Source organism: Ruditapes philippinarum, unplaced genomic scaffold, assembly GCF_026571515.1.
Source record: "Ruditapes philippinarum isolate M1 unplaced genomic scaffold, ASM2657151v2 ctg692_1_1_1_1, whole genome shotgun sequence".
Taxonomy (NCBI): Eukaryota; Metazoa; Mollusca; class Bivalvia; order Venerida; family Veneridae; genus Ruditapes; species Ruditapes philippinarum.
This window is the reverse complement of record NW_026853387.1, coordinates 277,405-290,241: the sequence shown is the minus strand read 5'-3', so window position 1 is coordinate 290,241 and position 12,837 is coordinate 277,405. Positions and strand designations below refer to the sequence as shown.

The following is a 12,837-nucleotide window of genomic DNA, read 5'->3' as shown; positions in this document are numbered from 1 at the left end:
TAAAATGGGGGTCAATATGGCACCAAAACCTATGTTGAACAATGAGATACATTGAGGCAATATTTACTGCATTTCATTACACCCCAATCCAAATAAAATGGGGTTCACTATTGCACCAAAACCTATCAAGTAAATTGCTGACAGAACAGAATATTCTTCGTAATACCTGTTTTCTTTTTATCACAAACACAATATCATTACTACTAGTAAACAGTCACGATTTTCAGATAGTTTAACTGGTAAAATTCATTAAAATATTAACCACATAAGCAACAAAATATATATATTTATTACTGTTACATCAAAATTGAAATGGCACTAAGTGATGAATCTAAATATCGACCGTCATTGTTTATATGTAGCACATTAACACAATTTCTCGATTCTAACCCCAAAGTGCGTTTGACCCCAAAGTGTGCTGTGAAGTTTATAGCACTTTGCGGTCAAACGTTCTTTGTGTTACATCGCTACTTGACTAAAACTGACTTGGGTTGGCCATTATTCAGGTATGGAAAGGTATACCTAAAGAAGACTATATTGAAGCAAAACGTCTGAAACTTTGTATTTCTGTATGGGGAGATTATTTCGAAAGGTTGAAATAGAAAATTGTAAAATATTAGTTCTTTTGTTAAATTTTTGTCCATAGTGCATAACATATTTACACACCCTCGTACCTGCTCGAAATAATAACCAGAATGTTATGACATTATACCACTTTAGCGTATTTTCGGATTATTCTTTTATACAGTAAAAAGCGTTGTGTCATATTTATGTGTACCATATATGTGCAGTACATGTAAATAAAAACAAAACGTGTACAGATGCACAATACTGTCATATATGTAAAGTCATCATTCATTCTTCAGTTACCGTATCCATTTTACCAACACTTAATTCCATCGACTTTTATTTGTTAGTGCTGGCAGAAGAGTATATAAGCTCATACACGGCAAAAGAAGTTGCAGAAACCAATAACGGCTCATTTCCGTACGCGAATTTTCAGTGACAACCACTGGAAGACTCTCTCCCTGATTAAAAACGACATTAACATGTGATGAGGGATCTATTTTGTAGAGGAATGCTAGCTCTCTATGGAATTAACTACAGAAATTACATGTTGTGCTTAATGAAATAATTATGACACAAACATGACACGTGTTCATATAATAATGACAAAAATAACAAATTAATTGACTGGTACAAAAGTAAAGTGAACATGAACCGTTTCTTATTTTTTACAGCAAAAACTATCAGATGTTGAAATGGCTTCAATGGATTTGTTTCAAATACTAATACGGATACATATACTTGTTTACATCTCTATTATAAACGGTATGTTAACTATTCTTACTTTAAGACAAACAAAGAATATATATGCATACATATAATAATTTCTAAGATGAAATTTATATCCAAAGATAGTCGCATGATATTCTTTTTATTATGTAACACATTAAATAAGTACAAAATTCAAACTAATATACTTTTAAATATTTGTAGAAAGAAGCAAAAAAAATGTTTTTGAAAAAAAAATCCACTGCCCCTGAAATGTATACAAAAGAATGTAATTGAAGTTCTTGATGCAGACCTTTTCTTAGTTAACACGGGGACTGGGGTTTAAATCAAATCGTGATTTTGTCTAAAATACGAGTATTGTATACCTTATTACTCAATGTGAATAAAATACCAATGTTTCTCACGCATATTAGTACTTTTTATCACAGTCTATCGCGTCTGTTGAACAAAAACAAGTAATAGTAGTATTATATATTTATTTAAGAAGAAGAAGAAGAACATTTTTTAACAAACTAGGACATTTGAATGAAAACATGATGGTTAATATATGCTTTTCTATACACAGTAAAAAAAATCATTTGTTTGGAAATATAAGGCAAACATTAAAGTTTGTATAATTACATATACATATGATCTAAACATTTATAATCTGGTATTGTAATTTGAAAGCTTCTCTTACGAGGGTAGGTCAATATGTAATGCAGTCTGGTCAATAATTATAATAAAAGAGGACATACTTTACAAATTTTCATTTTCAACCCTTCGAAATAATTTCCTCAAACAGAAATACAAAGGTTCAGACGTGTAATCCAATTTTCAACTAACATAACTTTCTTGACACTGGTCCTTGGCAGCAATGCATGGTCGACGAACATTTTTGATGTCCCAAATCTTTTGTTACACTTGCAAACTGACGTAAAATAGTTAAACCAGCTTTCATCACCAGCCACGGTATTAAACAAACGGCGACTATCATATTTATTTAGGAAATATTTTCAGTATTTTCGAGGGCACTTAACTTGCTACTTCTTCTGGTAAGATGTTAACAAATGGGGTATCCATCTGGCACTTATTCGCCTAACTTTCAAGTGATTCTTTAGAATGAGTCGACCCTGCGATATGAGCTATCTGGGTAAGTGAAAATCTGGCATCTTTGTTAATGATACGCTTGACTTTATTAATGTGTTTGTCAGTACTATGGAGCGTTTTCTCCCATACTTACAGGCATCTTTAATTGACTCGTGCCCGTTTTGAATTATGCATCCACTTTGCAACAGTTGTAATAAGCTAGTTCAACGTTTCCATAAAATTATTATTACAAACATTTATAGCAGATTTTCCTAGTTTTTGTTCGAGCTTTTATATAAGCCCGTATATAAGCAATTTTAACCGAGCCATATTTTACATGAAGTTACTCTTGTAATGTGAAATCTTTATACACATGATTATGGTATCATTTGAAAGTATATCCTTCGAAGCATAGCATAAGTTACAGAAACACAGGAACCACGAGCTTATTTAGAAAATAAAATATATATTGCATTACCTATTGACCCATCCTCCTATATAATGAACTTAAGCTTAAACATTCTTGGTCTATTTTAATAATATAGATATAAAATAAACTTAAACATTCTTGGTCTATTTAAATAATATAGAACTTTCTAAATATATACAATGTACATGTATATATTTCTAAAATATTCATATGCAGGACACTTAGATATAAAATGGAACCCATCCTCAATTTCATTTGTATTTTAAATAAAAAAATATCTTAATTTACAATCGAGTCTTTTATTTTGAATATCTACCTACACTAAGGTTATAAGCTGGAAAACGCAGTTATAAGACTTATTGATACAATATTTTCTTTAAATAAGGTGCCATTCCAAAATTGTCTTGAACCGATTTTTCCAAAACAATGCATCATTAGAATTAATACTGGGTCTCCATTCTGGTACATATTCATCTAGCAGTCTCCATCTATCCGTTCCATCTGTAAAGATTATTGACAGTTTACATGGGTGGATCAAGCAGGGTTTGACCCCAAATTGTCCAAACCGATCAATCTCTGTTTAAAAAACAACTGATTAACACTAAAAGGGTTTAAACTATACCTCCAAAAAGTCAAATTTTTCTACCTGCATTTGCAAACAAGTTTGTATATCCTATGTGCTGATATCAGACATTATATGAATTAACAGTTGAAATCATAACAATGTTACTTGAAACAATTATCTTAATTCATCTTCTATTTCTGACACTTTTGACTTTTGTGAAAAATTGTAAAATTTGGTTTCTTCTTTCTTTTTTTGGGGGGGGGGGGGGTTGGGCAGAGACTTTTTCCTAGTCTTAACTGAGCAATCTGATAATAAAAATATTTTTTTATCTATAACTAACTTTGGTTTAGCTTTAAAGAAACAAATTTTTTAAAATACAGCTAAAGCACATGGTTTTCATCAACAAATAAATGTAATATTTATATAAAGACGAAGTGAAACTTGACAATTTTAATAGATAAGACCTGTCAGTAATTCGCCATATATAACTTTACAGTTCGACGAGAAACAATATCGATATAATACATTAGGCTCCTTCAGGAAACGTCAATAATTGGTATATCATCAATGTCTGTAAACACATTATGTACGAGCCTTAATGATTAAAATACTCTTGATACATTTACATCTAATCATTTTTACACAAAACTTTACAAAAAGAGAATGCCAAATTGTACATATGTATTTATGGGATAATATTTGCGCCATTGTTTCTTAGCATTTCGATGGTAATAGTAGATTTGGGTCATCCCTTTCACTTACCAAAATGAAATATTTGGCGCTTTGTGTGCGAAGCAATAATGATCATAATATTACATGTATTCGTTTTTACTGTTTAAAACTCCTATACATAATGCCAATACATTAGCATAAGTTCTGCATATTTCTATATTAATTTTACTGATAAACATCAACTTAGCAGAGAATGTAAATGATACATTTTTACCGGCCGAAAGGCCGGTCTGTCTTCAGTTTGACTTTCTGTAAAATATACAGTGAAGAACTGAATATAAGAAAAGTTTTCATTGGTTATTTTAAAAATGACAAAATGAAATCTGAGAAATCATCGGCCATTCTAAACTAAAATGTAAAGGATAGTTCTTGTCAATCTAAGGTAGTTCTAAACTAAAATGTAAAGGATAGTTCTTGCCATTATGAACTAAAATGTAAAGGATAGTTCTAAAATAAAATTTACAGGATAGTTCTTAAACTTTCTAGTTAAATTGCTGAGATGTTTAAGTTTTGTTTAACAATACTTCTTGTATACAGATCCCATTACATTTTATAGTGAACAGTTTATTTCACGTAAGAACTTAATGAGTTTATTTTACACAAGATCTGAGTTTTAAATTTTGTCCGAAATAACAAGCATAATTATTAATATCAGAACTTTTCAGGTACCCTTAGTTTATAATGTTCAATGTGTGTCTAATATTTTATATGATTATTGATGTGTTCAATTGATATGATGTTTATATTATATATATATTTTTGCATAATAATCAAGTAATTATAAAAATAATTGCCTTACCGACCGCATAGATGTTGGTGTTAGAACTTGAGTTTACTTACCGAGACACGACATGTTTATTTAGAAACACGTACATCTTAATGTGTTCAATTTTTCAAGATTAATAAACCTACAAGAAATGTGTACGTCATTGTTATGCAAGCTATGTGTAAGTTAACCAGTTTTTCTTCGCCAGAGTATCTTGGTAAAAGATACTTCTTGTTCTTTTCGTTATATCTGATCGTAATAATAATTTGGTTGAAATAACAAAAACTGAAGGAGAAAAATAAGATATAAAAATATAAAGGGAATAATAGTATTTCAGTGATATGTCTTGTAACTTTAAGGAATGTATAAAATGAACACACTACATTGCGTGTTAATAAAACTAAACCAAACATTGTAGATGCGTTCAGACAGACATTTATTGCATTATGTCTGTAAAATAAAGGACTAAAGCTAAGCTACAATGAACAATATCTAATTAACTTACGTACAGATGACAATAAACAAGGGAAGAATAAAACATGTCGGTAAAATTTCTTATAAGAAATAATTGACTATCTTAATAATTCATATAGAACCGACATAAAATTTCACATCGTTGAAAACTTTAACATAGAACTAACACGATAAAATTTTAGGATGGTATACCGTTATACAGCCTGATAGCATTTAATCAGATACTGACAAAATAATTTATTTCAAATGGTATACCAATTCACAGTTTGATGATAAATTTAAGAAAAACTAACTTTATGAAATATTAGAATAATGTATCTTTTACACAGCCTGATTATATCTTAACACTGACAAAGTGAAATAATGAAATTGTACACAAATTAATAGCTTCATGTCTGACATAATGAAATATAAATTTGTAAATGTAAAGTCATAAAAAGCCTGGTTAAACATGACAAAGAACTGACATCATGAAATTATATACCAATTTTTAGTTTGATCATATTTTCAAAACAATGACATATGAAAATATAAGAATAACTATGAATTAAAAGGTTTTGTAGGGGGAACAACACATCAAAACACCTCGTATGATATATTTATTTAAACTACCGGTTTCGGGTAAGATATATCATTTCCATGGTTTTCATAGCAACTATATAATAATGATATATAATTACACAATGTGACTATATTTAATCAAACTGACATAATCTATGATAAATTGGTCTACTTAATCACAGTTTGATGATATTGAAATATTGAAATATAAGAATTATATAACGTGTAAAGCCTGACTATATTAAATCATAAACTGTCAATCAAACTGACTGAATGAAATGGTACACCAATGTTCAGTTTCACTGACATATTGTGAAATATTATAATCATATTATACCTTTTTACTACGCCACTTTGTTTATTATAAAACTTACATAATGAAATCGTTTACCAATTCACAGTCTGATTGTGTTTAAACTGATACAATAAAATGCATGTGTAAGAATGGTTAATCTTTTAACAACCACAAAAACTGACAAAATGAAATAATGGAATGAAGTTCTTACTCCTAACTTAAACTCATTCTGTTTATATTTAAACATTGACTGATATGATGAAATATTAGAGTGTTGTACCATACACTCCATGATTATATTCAAATTAAAACAGGCATAATGGAATATATCTGGATTGTATACCATACCTAAATCTGAAAACATTTAATCAAGCATTGGCATGTTGAAATATTAGATTTGTATATGATATTACAAAGTCTGACTAGGTCATATACATTATCAGCGCATTGAGAGGTAGAGTGCTCTATTCATGTTGCGAATGTCAAAAGTTGTGAGTTTTATGACCAGTTACATTTATTTTCTTTTGCATGCTTTTCAACCCTTGTTTTATCGAAAATGTCTGATAATAAGTAAAGAAGACAGATAAACAGATAGGCATTTGTGATTCAAATAAGGTTTATAAGCCAATGATGACAAGGCAACAAACAGTACACATGTCGTTGTGCGTTTTGAAACAAAGAAACAGAATAATAATAATATCAGTATATTTATACATTATGTTGTTACTAACGGCTACATGGGATATTTTTTTCTTAATTGTATTAAAATTAATAACTCTACGTTATAACGCATAATCAAATGTTAGAATTTCTTTTAATTATAGCTTTTTTTCAATAAATATTCCTAGGTTTCTTATAACTTTTTTATTTTTCTGAATTTAGTAATTGTATAAATTTATACATATTCAGTTTGTTCCAATACTTATGTATACATATGTTTCGTGATTCTGTTTACAATGAGTATTCTATAACAAAATGATATTCATCTTCTTGCGAATTGCATATTGAGCATTTCCTGTCATTTAACTGTATCCTGGTAAATTTTGCTTCTACTTCTAATCTTTGAGATGACACTCATATTGACTAAACAAATTTATTTACAGTGAACAGTCAAGATATGGTTTGTATCTAAAGGTAAAAAACTTCTGTAAAACAAAGCGCTACTAGAGTTCGATAATCTCAAGTTGCATTTATTTATAAATTGATCATTAAATCTTTGCTTTACTAAGGAGTAAGGACAAAAAAAATATTACTTAGGGCAAAGATATCTTATAAAAACCTACATCCATGCATCAACAAATCTAGTTTACATCGCAAATTTTTAAACATGGAACACTTATTTTTATGCGGCTCAAAATCTTCGATAAAGTAAAATGTGTCTTTTATTTACATTTGCGTTGATATTATATCGTTGCATTGATGTTCTGTCTAAAATAGAAGTTTTGTGCTCCAGTTTCATACAGCAGGCGGTAATTGTTTTGATCAATCGTTAACTAACAGGTCGTCAAACACTGACATTAATAGATGTGCGATCTTTGTTAAAAGAAAGCCCGATAACATTATGTCTATGCCTCATCGATTTCATGTACATTATGAGAAAGATCATTTAATTGAATTACTATTATTAGTTTAGGTGTCTGAAAATCAATCAAACAACCATATAATATCGACGTAGACCACGTTTGGTTATCAAGTTTATTCATCTTTACAAGCACGACTCAGTGTGTACATGTATTTGACTTATACATGTATAAATTTATATAATATGTTTGTTTAAAAAAAGTTCGATTCCTTGTGTGGATAGTATAAATAAAAATAGGTTTTTGGGAAATGCATATTGATATAAATAACGCTATCTTTTTACACATTTTTGTTGTAATTTTGTGATAATATCATACGCTACTGTCTGAAGATATGTATATCGGATAAAGGATAAAATCAGGGTAATTGAAAACTAAAAGTTCTGACTTTTTTCAGAATGATAATTAACCTCGATTTCATATTTTATAAAAAAAAATTAGTTTTATATGAACTATTTCAACAACAATTAACCTGACCTCTTTATTTGCTAATAGATATATTTCCTTATTGCCAACAATGATCTCAATGTCAGGTCCGTAGTCATAATTGGAAATTCTTAAATCATCTGTTCCATCATGCCTTTTATTGCAATCTTGACAACAAAGCAATAAAGGCATCTTTTGTGCTTTTGTTAAAAGCTTTTTATATAATTTTCTACTTTATACCTTAACTAACTCGAAATTGTCTATGAACTTTTATCATATTTCTATGTAGAGCGATGCTCTTTTTGCTCTATGGAAATTGCGCATACGCGAGAAAATACTACTTCTGGTCGATTTTTTTTTCATATTGTTCATAGAAACGGACCGCGTCGTAAAAAGGTCTATATCATACTAACCGGAACAATTGTTTTAAAACATTAACGAACAGAAAGGCTTAAATTTAAACTGCTCTAAACATTTAAGCATGTCTGTTGTTAAAAATCCAGTACATCATTTTACTTATCTATAAACTACGTTTACATGTACTAGCATATATTCGTCAAAATGATAGTGTAGAAAATAAATTGATATGTTTTGCCATTCATTTCAATGGGTACGATTTGCACACTGCTCCCTACAGGGAAAGGTTGTTAATCTATTGAGATAATTTCTCATCGGTGAAAGGATGCCTCTTTTAAAGAAATTAATTTGATTTATTGCCATGTTATTTCTGGAGAACAAAGCATGTTTGAGTTCTCTTTGGGGAGTACAGGGCTTTATTATGTTGTTCTTAATGTGACTATCCATCTAATTAACAGTTAGTGTTTGGAGAATTGAGATGGTCTTGTTTTACACGAAATGTGATGTAAGCTAAATAAAGTGTACTACATCCAGGCGTAATGATTAAACGATAGGAGATAATCGCTTGTTTAGAACAAAACAGACAAAAGATTTTAGAACACACAACCTTAAGTTGTATATAATATCAAATTTAATAAGGTAATTGCCCTATGGAACGCCTTTACTGCTTCTTAGCATGTCCATATGTTAATTGAACATTATAGACATTGTATTTTCTATATCGTAACATCATGTTACGTGTAGCGATTCGTGAAATTCACATTTTCATTACGTTATTTGCTTAAATGAACGCATTTTAAATACAATCTTCACTACGGTATGCTTATTAAGTTTCGGTTTCGTAAAAAAGAGCATCTTTTAAAGGAGCTCTGTAACACTGCACTTTGGGGTCCGACCCCAGAGTGCGTTACATACTTTTGGGTCCAACCCCAAAGTACATTACGCACTTTGGTGTCAAAGTTTGACCCCAAAGTGCGTTACACAGGTACATATGCATTTTTTGACATCAAACAAACGACCGCACTTTGGGGTCATAAAAATTCAATCAATAAGAATGAATTTTAAAGATGTTTTAAAATAATCTTGAAGTTGATGCCAATTGTAAATCGAAGTAGGCGAAATGTATTAAGCTGACTAACAATTGCAGTCGATTGATTATTTTAATTTGTTATATCTTATGGTTGCAATTTATTATAATTATGTTTTATATTCAATTATTTGTCTCATAGGATATTGGCCTTAAAGTAATTAGATATATACATATGTATGATGTGTATTGTACGTAATAATACATTAGATAACATATCCCTGAACTAACGTTGTGTGCCGATAATTGTAGAGATTGCATGTCAAACATATTTCCATCTAATTAATATCCAGTTCCTTATACGATAGGATCTGTACAGGACCCATTAAAAAATCTAGATTTATCCTATTTCTAGTTATATTAAACGGAGGTAACCTTTCTGAATTGATTACTTATAGTTATTTCTTTGTTGAGTGTTGTAGAAAAGACTTGGATTAAAAGGAATTCAGGCTGTGTCAATCTCCCACCACTGGTAAAATGAAACTTTTAAGATGGCTTCAAAGATGCGTGCAATATAATAAGAATTCAAAATGCTTAACAAAATTATAAGTGTATTTAAAATTTACATTTTTTAAAATTTTTTTGAAATAAAGGCGAGGGGTTTTTTTTCCCTTTTAAAAAAACAAAAATTACGTGTTTTGGATTTTAAATTGGTTTTGAAAAATTAAATTGGGCCCGGTTGGATTTTCTTTTTTTAAATATTTTTTACACTTTTTTCTCTTTGGTTAAGCAGGGTTTGAATTCAAATAAAAAATGGCACCCACCCTTGTGAAGCCATCTTAAAATTTGGGGTTCATTTTTTCCATTTTTATTTGGCCCGATTGACAAAAGCCTAAATTTCCCCAATTTTAAAAATAAAACGAGAAAATTTGGGGAAAAATTAAATTTGGGGCATATCCTTGTCAAAGAGTCTTTTTTCAAAAAAAATTTACTTTTGTTAAATCAAATTTTTTTAAATTTTTTTTAAATTCATAGTATTTATATAAGATCGATTGTAGAAATAAATAAATGGATCCAAGACGGCAAAATAATTTGAACTTACTTGAAATCCCTAATAAACATAAAATAAATAGACGCATGTTTTGCACTCTTAAACTGTGTAAATATGGTACCTAATTATGTGAAATATATTTTGATCTTACACGCGAAACAAACAAATACCCTATATTTATTCAATTGAATGATATAAAAGGAAAACTCTTAGACAACATATTTAACATTACGTTATGTAACACATATTTGAGCTTTCAAATCTGAACGTATCATTTTGAAAAGGTGTTTTTGTTATTTATTTAAATCATCTCTCTCTCTCTCACTCTCTCCACACGCACACACGAACGCACGCACGCACGCACGCACGCACGCACACACACCACACACACACAACACAACACACAACACACACACAAACTAGGTAAGTGTGTGCTTAAAAAATTTTTTAAATTGTTCTTTCATAAATTTAAATGACTAAAAAATTCACAACCACACCAACAACACAACACACCCAAAACGCCCGCGCCAACAGGCACCGCCCCAACACACCACAATACACACATACACACACAACACCACAACAAAATTACACGCACTTACCCACAAAGTCATTAAATGTGTTCTTCAAAGATAGAGCCCTGTAAATGTCCAACTAATATTCAAATAACAACGAAAACTGTCTAAACATCTAAATCAAACATCAGCTTTTCCTTGTATTTACGCAGTCAATGTAAACAATAGAGGAATAATATGAAAACATATGAACAGTTTATGCCGGCTCGCCACAAAATTTATCTGTCAGGGCCGGAATCCAAAATTATTTAGCCAATCAAATTTAATCTTACATAGCGTCAAAAAACCTTCAATTTTCACGCCATTTTTAAAAAGCAGCAAGTATTGCTTTGAGCGCAAAGATATAATGATGATTAAAATGTTTGTTTTCATGTATTCTTTTCAATAAATCATATTTACACTGACTTTTTATTTAGCGATTTCACCTGTTTTCTCTGTAGTAAGTTTTCGTTTGGTAAATTGATATAAGTGTTCATCTGGTTATGTGCATTTTTTTCTTTTTCTTTTTTCCGGTCATTTTATCCTTTCCGGTATTTAGGGTGGAGGAAAATCCCGGAATCCCGGACGCCCGGGATCCGGGATAGTATTAGATATATAGGGAAAAGGAATAAACTATATTTGTGTTGATTATTGTCGTTGAATCTTTGTACAGGAGATAATCATTATACCAAGCCCTCTTACAATATAATTCCCTTTTATGCTCACTATGAGCAAGTTGTGCTCTGGTGAGCATAAACAGGAATTGGGATCCCTATTCATCTGTTGTCCCTAATGTGTAATTTAGTTTCTCTTTAAATGATATCTATGAAACCAAAGACTGCACATTAACCACACTAAAGAAGTCCTCTTTCATAGTTATTCATATATTTCTACACATAGGTCAAGGACACGTCTTATATAGAAACACATACGCACACGTTTATACCTTATAAATGCCTAAACCTTAAATATTTGGCATGTGGTATTGCCTTGTTGACCACTTTAAAATTTTGTTCATGTATCTACATCATATTTCACAAACCAAGATGAAGTGGACATAATTTTTATTAAAATGCTTAGGGAAAATATGTTTAAGTCTTATTTACATTTTTTTTTACATTTAAACATACCCCTGGAGAAAAATTACGAAGCGAGTCGCTACTAGCTTTTTTAAAAGCTAACCTTGTATTCTAGCTTACTATACATGCTATAGTTTGTAACTGTAACAAATAATTTGATATTATTTTAAGGAATTCACCCCTGTTCAGGAACGTTTTAATAATAAATTATGTCCGTGAAGTACGCGGGCTAACGGGCTAGCAGTCTAGCGGGCTAACAGTATGAACTGAGCGGGCTAGCAGTCTAGCGGGCTAACAGTGTGAACTGGGCGGGCTAGCAGCCTAGCGGGCTAACAGTGTGAACTGGGCGGGCTAGCAGTCTAGCGGGCTAGCAGTGTGAACTGGGCGGGCTGGCGGGCCAGCGGGCTAAAATCTTAAACTTTATTGATTTAACATAAAAATGTTATGATACATTAAATGGCAGTGTGAAGTGGACGGGCTAACAGTGTAGCGGGCTAGCAGTGTGAACTGGGCGGGCTGGCGGGCCAGCGGGTTAAAATCTAAAACTTTATTGATTGAACATAAAAACGTTATGAT

The 12,837-nt window shown here is 30.7% G+C and overlaps 1 protein-coding gene across 1 annotated transcript in view; it reads left to right on the top strand.

The window, feature by feature from the left end:
- The first annotated feature begins 935 nt into the window (after positions 1-935).
- Positions 936-12,837, top strand: part of LOC132736728 (carbonic anhydrase-related protein 10-like) — a 46,604-nt gene continuing 34,702 nt past the window's right edge. The window contains exon 1 of the mRNA XM_060723926.1: positions 936-1,332. Within this exon, the coding sequence (XP_060579909.1) occupies positions 1,263-1,332 (70 nt within the window). The 5' untranslated portion in view covers positions 936-1,262. The remainder of the gene's footprint in view (positions 1,333-12,837) is intronic.